The sequence below is a fragment of the Apis laboriosa genome, unplaced genomic scaffold (assembly GCF_014066325.1).
Source record: "Apis laboriosa isolate Shangri-la unplaced genomic scaffold, ASM1406632v1 scaffold69_cov144, whole genome shotgun sequence".
NCBI classification, from domain to species: Eukaryota; Metazoa; Arthropoda; class Insecta; order Hymenoptera; family Apidae; genus Apis; species Apis laboriosa.
Genome location: NW_025224165.1, coordinates 915,197 through 937,036, shown reverse-complemented (window position 1 = coordinate 937,036; position 21,840 = coordinate 915,197). Strand labels below are relative to the sequence as shown.

The following is a 21,840-nucleotide window of genomic DNA, read 5'->3' as shown; positions in this document are numbered from 1 at the left end:
TTTCAATCATATCTACTATCAAAAACTTTTTGCGAATATCTCTTGAATACTAGAGCTGTCTTCAGATTATGTGTAACTAAATAAAAAGTTATTTAAAAATATACTCTTGACAACATAAAAAATCATAAAATTATTTTATATAGAATATATTAAATATTATTTAAAAAAAAATATATAAATTAATTTATATTAATAAATATTAGAATAAATAATAAATTAATATATATTATATATTAATTTTTATATATTAAAATAATTCTTTGTGCAAATATAATAAAAATGAATGAAATGAAAACTGTAATTGTATAAAGATATAAAATATAATTTAAACATTACTTTTTCTAATTTTCACACATTTAACTACATATAATTATATATCTAGGTCTCTAGATGTATTGGGAATAACTACAACAGATTCTACATTGCATGTAGATGATAGAAGAAGAAGTAGCGTTTCACCACGAAGAATTAGTGGAGATAGTTCAGTTTCTGGTATAATATTTATTAATTTATAATCTAGATTTAATCATTAAAACCTATATTTAATGAATAATTATTGAATAATATCTATATATAGTATAGCTAATAACATATTTTTCATGATATATAGGATATGGATCTGAAATAAGTGATAGTCGCGAAATAAGAAGTTCCTATGATTACCCTGGATATACCCTTAATTCAAAGGGATATTGGCGAAGTGGATACAAAAAGGGTAAATTTTTTATTAAAATATAAAATATAGTATTAGTTTATATATATTGGGATAATAAAAATTATCAATATTTAATTTAATAGGCACTGAATATGATGGAATTAAAATCCAAAACTTATCTTACAATAGATGAAATATTTCTAAAAAAATTTTTTATTTATAAAATTTGTTACTTATATATTTGAATTAAATTATTAATCTATATAATCTATAATATCTTTTTTATATATTTCTAATACTTAAATGCAATTTAACTACATAGATTATAATTTTTAATATTCATGTATGATACAAGGATATTTCTTTCTGAAAATAATTTTAGAAATATTATTATATTTTATATTTCACTGAAATGATTTATTTTTCAACAACATATAATTTAAATTGTATCATAAATTTATCTCTTAATTAAATCATTAAAGAAAAAGATTATTAAATCTAATAATCTTATATATGGTTATTCAAATATTTCATAATTAATAATTTTGTAATTATTAAATTAATTGATATTATTTATATTATAAATAAATATATTTAAAAATTATTCTATGACTGATATTATTTTGTATTATTAGAAGTAATTATAATTGCCCATTTCAGTAGATGAAGAGCAGCAATTAGGTTTAATTTCGGAAGCTCCTCCGATTATAAAACGAAGTCCTACTATACAATCGACTTCTGCATCCATTGATTCTCCCGTTACACCACGAAAGATTAGCATTCGCGTGGACAAAAAAGAAGAAGATGATGGTTGTCATTTAACAATACCAAAAGTAATTGCGGTTTCATCAAGTTCTGAAACTTTGACAGGTAAGAAATCTTTCATTTTTTTATCGCTGAATCATCTTAAGGAATGATAAAAATATATAATAAAAACCATAATAATAAAAACCATAGAATAACTATAAATTGAATAATTTTTTTCTATTTTGTATTAAATCGAATAATTATTTGTATAAAAAAATTAAATTAATAAAAATTATAAAATTGATTTTTTCCTCTTATAAAATTTCTTCCGGAAGAATTAATTTTTACATGAATATATAAATATTATATAAGTATTAATTTTATTGAAATACTTATATTATATATGCATTTTTTAGATCACATTGTTTTTTATAAAAGATAATATTTTCTAATTTATTATTTCAATTTATCTTATATATGGTTATTTATTATAACAAACATTTCATAATATGATTAATAAAATATTACATAATATGATAATATGATATTATATATTAAAAATATATAATTATATTACAGATAATACAGTAATAAGTGCACCTTCTTCTCCAAGTAATCTTAGTTCCGTTACGTTAGTCGGATCAACGGGTTCCGGATCAGGTTCTGGATCAGATCGAAGTCCACAAGAGGCTACTTATTCGCGTGTCTCAGAAGAAACAGATATATCTATAGCAACGGATCTTCCAAAAAAAGGTAATAATTATTATATAGTTTTTTTAGATTTACATATACAAGCGTATATTGAAAATACTATTCAGTATTGCTGGAAAGAAATTTTACGAAAAAAATGCGGATTAATCAGAAAGAACCTATCAGAAAGGATTAATCAGAAGAGGATCTAATCTTATACATATTTTTGATTTTATCTTATTATTAACATTGGGATATTAATTCAATTGCGTTTAAAAGAAAAGCATTTTAAATAGTAAAATAATAGTGTGTACAAATAAACTGAATATATATATTAATATTATATTAAGACAATTAATAATTTCGAAAATATTTCATCTTTCAGTTTTATTTTAAAATGATTTCATAAGTGAAAATAATTTTTATAATTATTATTTATTAATTTTAATAGTTTTTTTTAATTATACAATAAAATGATATTCACGATTTTAAATATTCAAATCATTTATTATTATGTTAAAAGATGTCAAAAGAATACATGCATGGTTTTCAAAAGCATACAGGCAGTTTTTTAAAAAAATTTCATTTGTAGAAAGTGAAATAAACATATTTACTTATTTACATGAAGAAAGAAATTATTCGGATTATGCTGATTTTTATGATTTTTGAACATGTGATAGAGGATAAGATTTCGAATATTTTTCTTTATATATTGTCGTCTTAATTTACGAAATATTTATGAAAAAAGATTGCCATTATTATATTGAATTTTTCTCATAGTTACATCTCTGATTGCATATGCATAAACTTATGATTAACCATTTATTTATTATTATCTATTGTAGAATGATAGCTATTGTGAAATATAATGTCCAAGTATTGGATTTGAAGTATTTTGAGTCAACCATAATTTATGTGGAAATAGATTTTTGATTAATATTTATATGTTTTAATTATTGCTACTAAATTAGCGACTATTGCTCTTATTATAAATTAATAAAAAATAAGAGACAGTCACGTATGTATATGTTTATGCATACGCAATTATAAATATATACGTGATATATAAGAAAAATTTTATAATACATAATAGTATCAATCTTTTTTTTTATAATTATTTTGAAAATTAAAGTTGAGCAGCGATATAAAAAGAAAACTTGTTCAAAATGTTGATTTCTATAACATATCTAAAAATTATTAAAATCGATGAAGATTTCCTATGTTGGGTAATTATCAAAATAAATTAAAAATCTAAAATGATATTTTTTCATACGAAACTTTATTAACTTATTAATAATTCTTAACTTATTATTAATAATTATTAATAATTATTATTAATAATAATATTAATTAATTAACTAATTATTAATAATAATATTAAAGATTTGATAATATAGGGCACATTTAATTATATTATAAATTTTTTGTTGCGTTTGTATATATGAATGTATATATATTCATATATATATTGTATATATGAATATATTATATATTTGTATATATGAATATCATAATTATTATTTCTAAATCAAACTTTCAATCTTTATCTTCTGTCGATATGATAACGTATAATAAACAAGAAACGAAAAACAATTTGTATACTAACATTATTCAAAAATAAATTGTTTACTTTTAGAATTTTTTTTATTTGCATAATTTGATCTTTTACATTTTTTTCAATTAAAAACAAGTATTGTATCTATGAAAAAAAATCCATGTTTCATAAGTATTCATTTCATTTTTCGAATTTTTCTATCCGAATATTAAGGATTTTGATCTTTATAATAATGAAATAATTAAATAGATATGTTTCTGATATACGCGTTTAATATGCGAATATCAATATAATTTCAACATATCAACATATTTTCGGTTATTGTATGTTGTCATATCGACAGCAAAAGTAATAAAAACTGAAAGTTTAACTTAAAAATAATAACAAATCGAAATAAGATATTCATAAAGTTTACGTATGTATTATATATGTATATATAATAAAAAATATAAATTTACAAAATAAAAAATGTATTATATATACGTATATATAGTACATATGTGTATATGTACTATAGTATAGTACAAAAAAATAATTTATCTGTAATTGTAATCTGTAAATGTATTCTATGAATATTTAATATCGAATTATTTGGAATTAAAGCTTCGTACGAAAAACATAGTATATATCATATATATAAATCTATTAATAATACAAAATTTTTTTTTAATAATTAATAGAAAAACTTTCTTAATTAATTAAAAAATAATAACAATAATTATTGTTAATTAAATAATTAATAATAGAAATTAAAAAATCATTTATCTATAACATAATAGATAACATTAATTAATAAATAATAAAAAATATATTAATATTTAAATATACTAATTAAAAATTAAAAATTTGTAATCTATCTATTATTATCTATTATTATCTAGAGTATCGGAAAATGTTAAATTTTTCCGTCAAATTTTATTTACAAATCAATATTGGTATAAATCTGAAATATTATGAATATTATTTATTTCGTGTTTAATGCGAAGTTAATCAAATCTTATAATATTTTTAACGATAAACAGAAACATATAAATATGTATCTATAAAAAAATTTTTCCATTTCACAGATTTTTTTGGATGTACAAGTTTTATGGATATATTTTTTATGGATATATATAATTATAAAAGTGATAATTTATGTAATTATTTGAAAAATAAATGATTTCGATGATTTTTGAATATATTGTTTAGAAATTAACATTTTGAATAACTTTTCACTTCGTATTTTCTTATAAAAAAAAGTAGTAATATTATGAAATAATATTATTATGATATTTTATTTGTATGTATAGCAAAAATACTTATTCGCGCCTGCGAAAATGTTGATTATTAGATGGATTATTATTAGATATTAGATGTATATGCGTGTCAAAATTTTTCAACTGAGATATATTTATTACATTTATACATTTATGTTATGTGTTATGTGTTGCTTGTGATTATGATTTTCTTAATAACAAGTGGACTGTATTACAAATGCAGTATACGTATTAATGAAAATTGAATCTCTTACAATGTGATAATAGCTAATTGTATCCGACAATTATAATGCGTAGTTATAAAGAAACTAATGATCATATTTGGCCAGAGTATGATATATTCGTAACAAGCGTTAATTAGATTTTTCCCATAGTAATTCTCGTGACCTCAAAAAATCTCTTTTCGGTTTCTTGAAAGAATATGATAATAACCAATAATATCTTTTGGTTGATTCGTAATATTCCCAAATTAGAGGAAATTTTTCTCAAATTGAGTTGGTGATCAGTGCAGAAAGATACTAAAATGCTAATAATCAGAAATTGATAAGCGTATATTTGTTATAAATTTCCTCGAACTAGAATGATGCTGATTGCTATTGAATAATAAATGCTCACGAATAGTATTTATTTAGTATTATTATGCAATATATGACAATTAATTAATTGCCATTTATATATAAACATATAATCTTTTTTAGTTATTTTAATGTCTGATAATTGATTTGTCTGTATTATGAATTTTTTATTCTAACAAATATTGTCTTTTGGTTATCCAAACTATTATAAATAATTTTTTTTCTATTATCGTATAATTCTTTTCGGTATTATTAAGAATTCGTGAAATGTAACAATATAGATATTTTTCTTGAGATAATATAATCTATGTATTTGATGCGTTTATCTTTAATATAAATGTTTTATTATAATCAGGATATGTTCACAGAGTTTATTCTTTAAAATCTTATTGTTGTTTCTCTCTCTATTATTATTTCAATAGAATGAATTTTTTTCAAATATATATTTTTTATATTAAATTTGTATTTTTGAAGATAGTCAATTGCAATTATTTTTTGGATATGTTAATTATTTTATTTTTTATTATAAAGAAGATATCAAGTGAAGGATATTTTTATTAATTAGATTATGTATATTTTGATTTGTATCATTATCATATTATTGTAAAATATTTTTATGTTTGTTAATTGATTAGTTGGTCGTTTTTATTAATGATTATTTTATTCTATTTATTTTTATATTAGAAGTCAAGAAGTAGGTTTTTTTTTCTTGCCATTTCTTGTATTTGACATTTGATATATTGTAATTCTAATTAAATTGGATTTCTTTTTTTGTTGCATTATTTTGTTTCAATGCATTAATTTTTTTGTTATTTTGTTATTTTTGTTTTCGTTTAAGTATTTTTTTTGTTATATTTACTAAAAATCTTATATTTTTCACATATGTCCTTTATGTATCCTACTTTATCATATTTATTACATTTTGTCTTTTGGATCTTTAATCTTTGTTCTAAAGGTATATTATCAAATGGATCTTCCTCCGTTCTTTCTCCTTCGGATGTTGATATTTTTATCAGTTGGTCTACAATTGGTTTTTCAATGTTTTTTTGGATGCTTTTTTCCTCCATAGCTTATGTTTGGCTATTTGTTTAACAATGATCAAATTATGATTGTTTTGTTTCGTTTTCTTGTTTTTTTATTATTTAATTCTCTTTTACTACTTTCTACCGTATTTGAAATTGTAGTATTCTGATGCAAACTATTAACGGTTTCTAACTCATCAGTATATAGCCGATGGTTCTTAAATTCTAGATAATTTTTTGATATACTTGAATTAACAATCGTTTCGATTTCTATTTCTTTAGCATTTTCCAATAGTCTAATATAGTTGTTTGTAATACTTGTTTCTGTGATCACGCTAGTCGAATTATTTTTGGTAATAGATTGTTGTTCTAATTTTTGGGATATCTAATAGATATCTAATAATTTGGGATAGATATCTAATTTCTTTAGAGTTTTTTATTATACTTTCCTCAAGCTTGGTTAACTTTTCAAGTATAAGTTAACATATTTTAATAAGATTAAATTTTGTCATTGGAAAATGCGCACAATAGAAATAAAAAAATGATAATATTTATTTGCAATACGCCTGAAGTGAATTGTGAATTGAATGTAATTTTTTTCCCACTATTCCTTATAATGTTGTAGAAGGATAGAGTGAGATGTTATATAAGATGTTATGTACATATATTTATAATTATATTATGAAATATAAAATAGTGGGAGAATAGACTTATTAGCAATAGGAATCATAAAACAATGGCGAGAAAGAAAGGTTTAGTTAGGTTTGGTTAGGTTTGATTTAATCAAATCAAACAAATACAAAATATCATGGAATATTTCCTACTTAAACTAAAATTAAATAAAGAATCAGATAGATAATTTAAAGATGAAGATTTAAATTTTGAATTCAAACTCAGATTTGTTTATTAAATGCCTTCCTAGATGTATTTAAAAAATAGGAAGTTCGCTTATTGATGTCACAAATATAATTTTTATTTTTTATATTAATAACTTCAAACATGTTTGAAAATCAGACGCGTCTTATTTTATTGTTAAGGCCAATATTTAAATTTATATACATTTATTTTACTTATTATTTATATTTGTTTATTCTACAAAATAATCAAAGTGTTCCATTAAAAACTCAGAATTTTTAAAATATTCTGTATTTATGTTTGGGAAACTTAAATTAATATAAATCGATAAAATTTAAATTTAAAACACAGATTATTATGTTTAAGTTATAACTTTCATAACTTTCATTACTTAAATTAAATCTTAAGACTTGCTGGAAAAATTCAACATTTTCTAATACTCGATTTTTTAAATAATATGTTCAGAATGATTTGTATAATGTGGCATATAAGACATTTTTTTAAAAACTATGATAAATATCAATTAATTTTTTTTTTATATTTCAATAATACAAAAAATATTTTTTCTTTCTGGTTATTTAAGGTTCAAGACTTCTTTTTGTAACAATTACAAAGAAGAATAACAGAATCTTATTTTTTTAAATAGAATGCTATATTAATTACTATTTATTAAAATAACTTTTATAAAAATAATATATATTTACATTACTGAAATATTGCTAAATATAATAATTATATTGCTATTTTTTAATTATTTTTAATATTAATATTTTATAATTATTTTTATGTATTATTTTGTATAATTAAGAATTATGATGAAAGAAAAATTGAAAAAGAGATTAAGCTAAAAAAATAAAATTAAAGCAAAATTAATTTTGAGATTTAATTAGGTAGATATAATGAATATTCACTTTTTGAATGTTATACCAATAATAAAAGAAGAGATGAAATGTGGTATGATTTTTCTGATCAAATGAAAATTTGAAGAATGAAAAAACAAAGGAAGTTTTGAATATATAAAATTTTAATTTTGCTTATTTATTAGTTTATATTTATAAAAAACTTATGATATAATACATTGAATTCTATCTATACATATAAAATTACTTATCAATCGTTTTTGTATTTGTGTTATTACTGCGCTAATAGCTGCTGATGAAATAACGATATTATTAACGAAATGATAAGCCGGCAGCATTAATCATGCATTTATTTATATTTGTTGATTTGTTAGGTTAGATAAAATCTAGAAAAATCTCTTTTCTTTCCTTTCACTTTTTCCAAATTTTAATTCATTCTATCACACTATATCCTATATCTGTAATATTATTGTTGAGATAAGGTTTGAAAGATAATTTTTAATAGCAACTATCAATAAGAGATGTATATTTAAAAGATTTCTAAAATTCTGATATTGCAAGTTATTACAGCATTATGTAGAAACAATAATTAAGCAATAACATCATATTAACATATTCATTATTAAGAATATACAAAATATGCACATATATGCAGAATTCAATATATTATCGATGTATTATATTAAAAGTATTTTATTAATATCTCGAAAATAAAGATCGGAATATTATATCTAGAATTCATTCTCCTCTTCTTTCCTTCTTTTAAAATTTTAATTTATTCGGTTAGAGAACACATATCGCACTTTATTTAAAGATTGAATATTTGAAGATTTGAAGATATGAAATGTTTATCAATTTATAATTCCAATAATTTATTCAATATGGAATAATAAAAACAATAATTAAATATTTAGAGCATTTATCAACAATTTTGAATATTTAATAAAATGAATTTCATTTTATAAGTTTTAATTATTTTCTAATATATTAGTTTAATTTCCTTTTAGATTTTTTTCTTTTTCATCATAATTCTTTGCAAAACTAAATATGCTTCAAGCAAATTGTTATTCAATTTTGTAAGAGTTAACGAAATAAATAGAAATTAATATCGCATTCCATTTAAAAAAAATAAGAACAGTTCTTTTATGCGTCTTTGTAGTCATCATAAAAAAATCTTTTAAATCTCCAATAATCAATCTTGTTGTATCATTGAAATGTAAGAAATAAATTAATTGATATTTTTTAGTTCTTTATTTTAATTTTCAAAAATAGCTTGTAACAATATGGATCATCCTATATACATATAATATATGATATATAATATATAATATATAATATATAACATATAATATATGATATATAATATATGATATATAATATATAATATATAATATATAAGATATAATATATATAATATATAATATATAATATATAATATATATTATATATTATATAACATATAATATATAATATATAATATATAATAGATGTTAATTTGTTATTTATAATATGTTATGAGTATCATCAAACTTATATTTCACAAGTGTATAATAATGTTTTTAGATGAACAATTTACCTACGAGCATTCTGAAGCTGAAACATCAAAACAAATAAAAGAGCAAGTACAAGCAAGTACTCCTCTAACACCAAAAAAAAAAGATGCCAAAGTAATCAAAATTGAAATAAACAAACAGGAAAAAGAAAAACAAACAGCAAAAGAAACTGAAACTAGTATTTCAACAATGCAACCTCAATCTCCTAAACAAATTCAACAAAGTCTACAGAATCAACAAAAACAACATTTACATCAAAGTGAACATAGAGCATCGATTGTTTCTGCGCCTGCAGCTACTGTAAGGAGTAGCTCGATTTCTACAATAACTGGAGTATGTTAATTTTATTATAAATTTATATTTCATATTTAACAATTATATATATATTTAAGATATTGTAGGTATCAAATATTTTATTATTTTTTTTTAATTTTTTTATTAAATATTTTTAATTTTAATTATATAATTATTTATATTTCTTTTTGAAATGGTTGTTAATTATTTATTTAATATGAAAATTTTAATACATTTGTCTAGAATTGAAGTAATGATTGATGTTGTAACTGTTTAATATATAAATATAATCACATATTAGATAAAAATAAATCTAAAATATTTTTTTTTTAATCTTTTAGAGAAATCTATGTAATAATTTTTATTAAATATTTTCTCTTGTTTTGAATATCTTATGAATGTTTTAAGTATTTTATATTTCTTTTTTCTATATTTGAAATATTTAACATTTTTTCATATCATTTTCTTAAATACTATAATACATTTAATATTTTTAAAATAATAAATTAAAAATGTTATATTTTCTTTTTTTAGAATTTGATAAGATCTTTTCAAATTTAGATTCTGCATATTTAAATAAGTTTAATGATTATTTTATACATTTATAAAATATTATATTTATAAAATATTTTTGTTGTTTATATTTTATTCGGAATTATTTATGATTCAATTCTTGAATTATTTGTTTTTGTTTTTATTTGTTTGATTTTTTTTGATATGTATTTTTTCATTTATTTTGTGATAAATTATTATTCAGGTAAAATTTTAAATATATAAAGTTTGTTTATAAAATTATTAGATGGATTTCTCGAAAATTTTTCTTTTTTGATTTGAATAATTTTGAAAAATATTAAGGAATCATTTTGAACAATTTTTCTTTATGTATATATCTGTTAGTTGGTTCTAAATTTTGAATTGCATGCAAAATTTTTCACATATTATATTGATATTAATATTAATTATAAAATTTATATTAAATTCTTTAAATTCTTAAATTCTTTATAGTTTATATTTATATTATTATATGATATTTATGCTGCAACAAAAACATACAACTTATAATAATTTATGAAAAGTAACACATTTTATTTATTTTATAAAAAAAAAATATTTATCTTTAATATAATTCAAAATATTATGTTTTGTTTTTTTTTTCACGAAAAATATTTGCAATTTAGTACGAAATAAAGTATATTATTATTTCTTGCTATAAAATGAATATCTATATTACAATGATTTTCAATAATAATATTTCATTTATAGTTATAATAAGAAATATTTATGAAATTCTTTATAAAAATAAACATATTTTGATTTTGCGTATAAAAACTTATCATTTAAATAATTTATTATGTAGAATAGAATATTTATAACAACAAAAAACATATTTAAATAAATTAATATAATTAAAAATATAATATAATCAAAATTTTTATTAAGTTTTATATGAATTATAAATAAATAATGAATTAATTTTCGAAAAAGTACAAATATAATTTTTTTCATTAGAATATTATTAGAATAAAGACGGAACATGTATACATATATAGCTTACTTAGTAAAATTAAATAAAATATTATTGAAAAATGATTTAAATGAATTGGTGAAAATAAAAAAATTTAAATAAAAATACAATTACCTAACATATAATATAGCGTGAACAGATAATAGAACATATAATATATAGCGTGAAAAATATTTTTATATATGATTCAAAAATTAAAACTTATTATACAATAAAGTATAAAAACATCTTTAAAAAATTTATAATTTATTCTTTTTTTTTATACTATTCCTAATAAAAAATTTTTGACCAATTTAAAACGATAAATTTTTAAAATGAATTTAATTATGAACATAATAAATAATTAAACTTTTTATATGTAAATAATTTCAATAATGATACATTTTTCAATAATTGAATTATCGACGCAATGCCACAGATTGAGATAAAATTAAATAATGAATATATTATTTCATCTTTACAGAATTATTGGGCGAGCAGACGATCGATTCAAGAAATCGAAATGTCTTCTCAACAAGGTAACTTCCAACACGACCAGGTTTCTAGCAAGGCTGGAGTAGTGATAACCAGCTTTCGCCAGAGTCATCGAAGGTTCGTTCGAGTATTCCTGACGTGTTAAGTGTTTATATCTATACGTTGTCGTATATATCATAAAAAGTGCGCATGTCGATCGATCTGAAAGATTTTCATTTTCCAATAATTATATTATTGAATATATTATCTTATACGAAAATACGATATTTCATCATTTGTTCGAAGAAAATAATATCCAACTTCAAAATACTAAAATGTAAATTGATCTAATCATTTCTATAATATTACATTAAAATAACGATTAATATCCATATTGAACGCGTGTTTCAAATATAATTAAGAAACTAAGAAACTGATTTGTACTGGTATTTGTATTTTAAAATAGAAGAAGAAAAATTATCTCTATTTCGTTTCACGGTATCGCTATTGAATGTTGATTGTAATAAAGATATTTTTCACTTTCTTACGCATGAGTGCTTTGTCTCGGTATTCTTACGTGTTTTCTTATGCCTATAATCTTCCTTTTTTTTTTGTAGAAAGAAATAATTGTATCTTTCTATCCTTATTTCAATGATACTATTTTTTATTATCTATTAAATATTCTATATCTAATAATTAGAAAGATCATATGTATTTTATTTTACTTTTACTAAAAAGAATCGTTTCTTATTATGATTAATTATTATTATATATATTATATTATGTATATTATCATAATATGATATATATATATATAGTCTATTTTTGTTGTTATTTTCTTTTATTATACATTTATTTTGAAAAAATAAAATCAATAATTAATAATAATAAGATTTTATTTTATATATATAAAATTAGATTTTATGTTTTGCAATGAAAAAATTACATTAAATTATTTATATTTTTTAAAAAGAAATTTGAAGAAATCTGGACATAGGCATTCTAATTTTATAAGAATAATACAATGTTAATACTTATTATACTTATAGAATTATTTATTATTTAAACAGAAATTTTCATGTTTTCGATGATTCATTTCATATGATTCTATGTAAATAATATCTTTTTTTTTGTATAGAATATAATATTAATTCTAATAACAATGTAAATCGTTTCTATTTGTAAATCGAAATATTTATTTTGCATTTATCTGTTTTTTCGAATACATCCTTTAAATAATTCATGAAATTAATTTCTCAATTCAGGATAATATTTTAGTTATTTTAATGCAATTATATTTCATATGACATTTTGTATCACTTATAGCATTGGACGTGTACCTCTCTGGTAAGTGTTATTTCTGCTTCTGAAACTGCAAATTTCCACTGAATGTCGCGCATGGTGACTCTATTTCACAAAATCACATTTTTGCACGTCCATCATTTTATTGCCTGTAATAATTTAAAGCACATTGAAAAGTTTCGAAATTGCACTTAATTTCCTATCAAAAATTATCAGTCTTATAGTAAATATAAAAAATTTGTGCATATAATAATAAATTTCAACAAAAACATTGTAAAATTTCATTTATTAATATAATTTCAAATAAATAATAAATGTTCAACAAATATGTTCTTAAAAGTATCTACAATAATTTTATAAAAAAATTAATTTATAATAAATATATAATTAATTTATAATAAAAAATGGCAAAAATATATCTGTAATAAATATTTGTATAAATATATTAAATAAATATATATAAATATTATAATTTGATCATTAAAAAAGATAAAAATTTATTCATGTTATATATAAAATATAACATTTATTTTATACAATTAAATTTATTCATGTTATATATAAAAATAAAATAATATGTACAAAATATAGATATATAATATATATAAAACAATAATAAATATAAATATTGCAATTTTTCAATAAATTATTCTATAGATGTCTAAGAATATAAAACTAAGAATATATTATTTAATTGTTGGAATTATATTAATAAACGAATTTAATAAATATCTATAATATTTTTGTTGAAATTAATTACTGTATGAACACTTTTTATCCACTATATATTAGGAAAATTAAAATTATATATGAATAATGTCGGCAATATTTAATTGTATAAAATATCTTTTACAACTTGAAAGATTTCTTTTACAACAAGAAGATCTTTTACAACTAAAGAAAGTATTAAAAAAAAACAATATTATAAATATGTATATGGATATATTTCTCTATCTTAATAAAATAAAATATATATTATAAGATGTATATGATATACAAGGTGTTTATGAAAAGCCCATTACAATTATTTTTTTTATTTTTCAAAATTTTTCTAAAATAAAAAAGAAATATTTTTTGATTAATTTTGAATAATTAAGATTAAGATTAAGATAATATTTAATAATATTGATTTAAATTATTTTATGTTATATTTAATATTAATGTAAATTTCTAAACTTTTATATTTTATTCAATTTTTTCATTAATAATAAATAAAATCTTAAATGCATGAAAACCTGAACTTAATCTATTTTAAATATTCTCTATTTTAAAAATTTTAACATGTCTTTAAGTTTATTTTTGTTAAAAGAAATAATCAAAACTATATCATAATATATAAGAAAACATCATGAATAATTTATGCATATCATATTACCTATTTTTATTTTATTATCAATTATCTTGCATTATGGGCGTAGTAAACGAAATAGAAATAGTTTTAATTTATTAGACGCCTTGTGTTATTTGAAATTCGCAGTGAATTTATGTTAATATGGCAGCATCAGATGTAATTATTGCATTGTCAACTTTCGTTAATGAATTAGATAGCAAAAGCGCACATTAGTGCACATTAGATTTTAGATTACAAAAATCATTCGCAATAGACTGATTTATTTATTATTTGAATATCAAATCATAACAAATCATGTAAAATATTATAGATAACAAATAATTTTTATTCAAATTTTATATTAAACCAGCAATTTAAATAAAATTATTTGTTTATATTCATAAAATGTGCATTAATAATATATAAATATTTCTAAAATATATATTAATTACATAATATATCTATATTTAATTTAATATTTGAACGTCTTCAATATAAATATTTGAATATTTTTTTATTTTTTAATGAAATATTAATTTTAAATAAATAATTTTTTTTTAATGAAATTTTGAATATTTAGGGTTTAAAGCATAATAGATTACATACAGTATTTATATATTCGTAGAAATTTTGGAAAGTCGATTTTAGTAACTAGAAGAACAAAAGTTAAGATCAATATTATTATTAATATTATTTTTATATATAAAAGTAATATATAAAATATCGGTGACAGCTTATTTATTAGCTTAATAAATAAAATAATTTAAGTTTTTATTAGATAATACAAAAAGAATGAAACAGAGCTTTATTTCTATTAATTCATCATTTCTGTTTTCATCTCGATTCATTTAATGCAAACTTAGATTCTAACTTAATAAGTAAGCTTCAATCAACACTTTTATCTTAATTAAGTCTTAGGAACTTTTTTATTATTTATATGTTGTGTTTATTATGTTTGACTTCTAGAATTGATTTACCAAAAATATATCCTCTATAAAACATAGATCCTGTACATTTTTTTTTATCAAAATCACTTTAAATTGGCGAAATCGATATTCAAATTTTAATAGATAAATATAACTTTAGAATAGTATATAATAATAATAATTTGCAAAATAATAATAATAGCAAAATTTAAAATTTTTACAACTTACTATTCCATTATTCTGTTGTGAAAAAAATTTTCAAATTTAATTATATTTCAAAATCAAGCTTTATATTATATATAAATATATATATATATATAATTATATATAAAAATCATGCTGAAATTTCAATTAATTTTACTCTTACAAAAAAATTTCCAATCAACAAAAAAATTACTTCGTGTGTAATTTATTATGCTTTAAATATAATATACATATTTTTTTATTAAAATTTAAAGAATTTTTGGATTATATGAATTTTTCTATAAGATAGTGTTCAAATACTTTTATGAGCTATTTTTACAATATTTTCTATTTTATTCTGTATATTTAAGTGAATCAAAAAAATAATTACAAGTAGAAATATATACATAATTTAAAAAAAAAATTTAATTCAGCATATTACGAATGATTAGTAGAAAGAAAATAAAGTAGAATTTATTTTTTTCATATGCTGGGTAGTTTGTAGATAATAAAGAAAGAATTACATGTTCTTTTATTATTTTATTAGCTTAAATGTTCACTGTATCTAATATGTTAGGCTTTATAAAATTATAAAAAAAAAAAGAAATATCAAATATTTAATATTTTTTTCATTTTGATATCATAATTCAATTATAATTAAATAATTCAAAAATTAAAAATTGAAAAATATAATTGAAAATATAAATTTATAATGTTTTAAGAAATCAATTAAAAAAATTATTATGAAATTATAAGCATTTTAAATTTTGAATATTTATATTTTATATATTTTGAATATTTATATTATAATATAAATAAAAAATTATTCGATTACAAGTTTTCTTATCAAATCAATTTAAGTACAATATTATTATTAGAATATATATTACAATATTATATTATATTATTAGATTTGATTAAATATTTAATTAATTAAAAACAATTTTGAAAAGTATGAAAATATTATTTGAATATCATATAATCAATATTTATTTAAAATCATTTTTTCAAAAATTTAAAGTTATAGAAACTAAATATACAAGTATATGATATATTCAACATTGATATATTCAACTTTTATTGTAATATATTAATAACATATTATATTCATTATTAAATTATCATACAAAATAATTAGAAATTAGATTAGAAATAAAAATTTTCATAAATTAATAATCTAAACAACGAAACTTTTGAGTAATTTACAATAATAGTTTTTTAATAATAAAAAAAGATGTACAAAATATTTAACTGAAAATATTTTATTATTAAAATAAAATAAATTTAATTCAAAAATCAATTATTTAAAAAAGTATTTAACTATAAATAAAATAAAAAAATAATTTTTATATATTCAAATAAATATATAAATACATAATAAGTTATTATATCTTATATTACCATGTACATAAAATGTATAATATATCATACACAATGTAATAATGTTATTAATAATATTGTTATTGTATATAATACATATTGATATATTAATATAAATATTATTTAGATATATAATTTTTAAGTAACAAAATAATATAATACTATGACATAAATTTCTCATTTCTAAAAAAATTAAATTTTTAAAAAAATATTTATGATAGAAAGAGATTTAAACATTTTTAAATATACTTATAATATACTTATAATATGTACGAAAAATGATTGATGTTAATATTTGAAATTCCACATTAGGAGTAGTACCTCGACTGCTGCAACTGCATTTGCAATTGCAACATCTGCATCGAGCAATCCCCCAGATAAGGGCATCGAAGGAAATAATCGTAGTGGTTCGTATCGAGAAAAAAACAGACGAAAGGAATCAGTTATGTCAACTGCAGCCACGATGCGAGTTTTAAACGTGTTGAGGCATTGGGTCTCAAAACATGCTCAAGATTTTGAATCTGATCAGAAGTTGAAAAATCTAACGATCGAGTTCCTGGAAGATATCATTTACTGCCCCAATCTTCTCCCAGCTGAACATAAAGCTGCAAGCCAGCTTCTTAGATTAATCACGAAAGAAGAACCAGAAAGTAGCAAAGTGGATCTCAAGAAATTATTAGCCTCTCCAATTGTACGTACATAAAATATTACTAATTTATGATGATTAGTAGACTGCATATTTTTTATATTATATATTTTGACTAAAACTTAACTTATGATGATTAGTAGACTGCATAATTTTTATATTATATATTTTTTATAAACGATATAAATATAATTCGATTATGTTAAAAAATTTTTTAAAAATTATTTTTCAAACTAAAATAAATCGAAAACCAAAAAAAAAGATATATATTTTTTATTTTTTTTTAATTATTGAAAATTAAAAATTAATGAAAATATTGATAAATAAAAACAAATGAAAATAAAAAAAGAAAGGGAAAGTATAACAATCCTTCGATCGATATATATAACTATAATAATCCTTCTATTGATAGTTTATATATGATTTTTATATAAATCGTAGAAAAAAAAACAACTATAATAAAGTTATAAATTTTATATATATAATTATATATATATAATTTGATATAATATAAATTTTTACCAACGCATAATAAATTTCTTGATTTCATTATTATTTTTATGATTGATTTTGAATTAAAAATTCTCTTTTATTTTTTCTATTTCATTATTCATAGAAAAGACCCTATCTTTTTCAAGGTAATAAAATAAAAAACACTGGAACATAGGATATTGAATTAGAATCGATGATATCAAATATGATAGATGTGAATCTGGTTCAGCTTTAATTTCTTTAGAATATTGTATGCTATAAATAGTTGATAATATGGCTTTAATTTCTATTATAGTATTTTTAAGCAATTAAAATAAATAAAATTCTGTTTATTTTTATATATTTATATATTTATATATAATATTTTTNTTTCTGTTGGTATATATTTATCAAATGATAGAAATTAAATCGATTCCTTCTATCTACTTATATATCTCATATCTCAAATAAATCTCAATATATAATCTATTTTGTTAATTATTTATTAATAAGCTCATATATTAAATTTTTTATTTGTCATTTCGTAATTAAGGAAACTTTCTATTTTCATACACTTATAATTAACTTCTTAATACCTTTATGCCATCATTGAAGATTAATACTTTAAAGAAATAAAAGATAGTATCAAGATTGAATAAAAAATATGAACTTTTTTTATTGTTCATATCTAATTTCATATCTAATTTTTCTATATACAATATGTATATTCACATATACAATAATTAAATATACATATACATTTATTTTTTATATATTTATTGAATATTTTCATATATTTTAATTAAATAAAAATTTGCAATCTATATATATATTATAGATATATATTATAAGAATTTATATTCTTCAGAAGATTAAACTAAAGTATTTTTAAGTTGTATTTAAAATATTCTTATATTGACCGATAATAAAATAAAATGAGATGAAGATAAAAATACGAGATGTTTGTAATATTATTCGGATTTATTATATTATATTATTATATATTATATATATGATATATATTATATTATATTATTATATTATATAGAAAAATCATGAAAATATATTATAATATATTATATTATATTATATTATATTATAATATTATATTATATTATATATTATATTATAATATATATTTATAAGAGATTAATAATATATATTTAAAAGAGAACAGTTATTATTTTGATCAACACTTAATAAAATGAATTTCATAAAACTAAATTTTTTTGACGTCTCTCTTTACATTTTTTTTTTTGTCATAACTCTAATTATGCAGAATAACGAAAAATGCTTCAAGCAAATTTTATTATTCAGTTTTTTAAAAGCAATTTTAATGAATAGAAATTAATATGACATTTCATTTAAAAAAAAATGAGGACAGTTTCTTTTCTTTGTTGTCGTTACAGAAAAATCTCTTGAATCTCGAATAATCATTTTTTTTATCATGTAAAAAAAAAAAGAAAGAAAAAATGTTAATATATCTGCCATAGTTTCCAGAAAGAAAATGATTTATTCTAATGAACATTTTACGCAAATTATTCTGTATATAAGTATATAAAAATGATAAAAAGTGATTGTCTTAAATTTATATATATAATCATTATCTTGATTTATACTTCAGAAATATATATGTAATTTTAGGTGCAAACCAAAGAAAATATCGAGACATTGTCTGCGCTTGAAATCGCAGAACAAATGACGTACTTGGATCACAAAATTTTTATATCCATTTCAAGCGAGTAAGTAATCAAAATAAAGTTAATTTTTTATATATGGAAGGCAATTCTTCCATTGGAAAAATGATATATTATTTAAATAATAAAAAGATAACATATGAAATTATTGCTATATAAAAAATTTTAATTGTATATTTTTATAATTTTTATGCAGAGAATTTCTTGGGCAAGCATGGATGAAAGTTGATAAGGCTACACGTGCTCCTCACATTCTTTTAATGACAAAGAGATTCAATGAAGTGTCGCAGTTAGTTGTTTCAGAAATTATTCGCCGTTCAAATATGGCAGCACGAGTTGCAGCGATTGAAAAATGGGCTGCAGTTGCAGACATTAGTAGAGTCTTGCATAATTATAATGGTGTATTACAGATTTGTGCAGCTTTCACGAATAGCAGTGTTTTCAGATTGAAAAAGACATGGGAGAAAGTTTCAAAAACGGTAAATAATTTAATTTAAAGATAAAAATATTAATATATAAATATTAATATTTAACATATAAATATTTAATATAAATATTTAACATATAAATCATCTAAAATTTGTAAATAAAAAATTATTGTAAATAAAAAATAAATAATAACAAGATAATATAATAAACATCTATAAATAAAGAGACTCAAATTTATAATAAATATATTTATAATAAATTTTTTTATTGATTTGCAGACAAAGCAAACAATTGAAAGATTACAAAACATTGTTTCTTCTGATGGACGTTTTAGAAACCTACGGGATGCTTTACATCGATGTGATCCACCTTGCATTCCTTATTTAGGATTATATTTAACCGATCTTTCTTTCATAGAAGAGGGTACACCAACCATGACCGAAGAAGGTCTTTTAAATTTTTCCAAAATGCGAATGGTAAATAAGTTATTAATTATTTATATAAAATACTGAATATATTTATAGATAAATATGAATATAATATAAATTGATCTTTTAACATTCCCATTTAAATTTTTTTCTTTTCCTTTTTGTTTCCTTCTATATAAATTCTACAAAAAATAAATCTTATCATTATTTTTGTATCGATATGAAATATTATAGACAATAAATTAAAAATGAATAATCTTGTAATTACAATTATTTTTTTAAATTTATTTCTCAATTTCACGTGTGAGAATTTTAAGGAAGTTATTCAATTTATTTCTAGATCGCCCACGTGATTCGAGAAATACGACATTTTCAACAAACGCCATACAAAATTGAATTGATAACTAAAGTAACGAATTACTTGCTGGATCCATCATTGCTGCTGAATGAGAAGGATCTATACCGCATGTCTTTGGAGATTGAACCAAGAACATCCAGGTTAAGTAGTTCAACCTTAATTAATCTGCCACCTTCTGTGAGCCATACATCCACAAAATGAATTTGAGTACTGAGCTACTTCAATTATTAATACGTACCTAATTATTCTTGTCTTATTCTAAAGCTATTTTCTAGATAATAAGAAAATTAAAAAAAAAAAAAAAAAAGAGAGAAAGATTCATGCTAAACATTGAATCTCAGTAATGATTAAGGAAAGCACTTTTAGACTTAAATGTTCCTGAAAAGGATTAAGTTTCTGTAAAAAGTATGCAAATTTAATGATCGTTAATTGAAAAAAATTGAATTGAATGGAAACATGAACATTGAATTCTTTATGAATTATACGAATCTTATATCTTTACGAATATTTCTTGTTTCTTAACATGAGAAAAGGATGGAGAATTAAATGTTCCATGGAAATTATTATGATCCAGAGCCAAACAACAAGCATATTCAAATATTTCTCGAATTTTTTTAAAAATAAATGTCCATTATTTTCTGTAAATA

At 19.4% G+C, this 21,840-nt stretch overlaps 1 protein-coding gene across 1 annotated transcript in view; it reads left to right on the top strand.

Moving 5' to 3' along the window:
- Positions 1 to 21,394, top strand: part of LOC122719040 (ras-specific guanine nucleotide-releasing factor 1-like) — a 138,915-nt gene extending 117,521 nt beyond the window's left edge. Inside the window, exons 15-26 of the mRNA XM_043944559.1 lie at positions 383 to 492; positions 611 to 715; positions 1,316 to 1,525; positions 1,982 to 2,155; positions 9,782 to 10,104; positions 12,054 to 12,181; positions 13,370 to 13,390; positions 17,477 to 17,855; positions 19,926 to 20,023; positions 20,175 to 20,457; positions 20,686 to 20,883; positions 21,176 to 21,394. Of these exons, the coding sequence (XP_043800494.1) occupies positions 383 to 492; positions 611 to 715; positions 1,316 to 1,525; positions 1,982 to 2,155; positions 9,782 to 10,104; positions 12,054 to 12,181; positions 13,370 to 13,390; positions 17,477 to 17,855; positions 19,926 to 20,023; positions 20,175 to 20,457; positions 20,686 to 20,883; positions 21,176 to 21,394 (2,248 nt within the window). The remainder of the gene's footprint in view (positions 1 to 382; positions 493 to 610; positions 716 to 1,315; positions 1,526 to 1,981; positions 2,156 to 9,781; positions 10,105 to 12,053; positions 12,182 to 13,369; positions 13,391 to 17,476; positions 17,856 to 19,925; positions 20,024 to 20,174; positions 20,458 to 20,685; positions 20,884 to 21,175) is intronic.
- Positions 21,395 to 21,840: the final 446 nt, after the last annotated feature.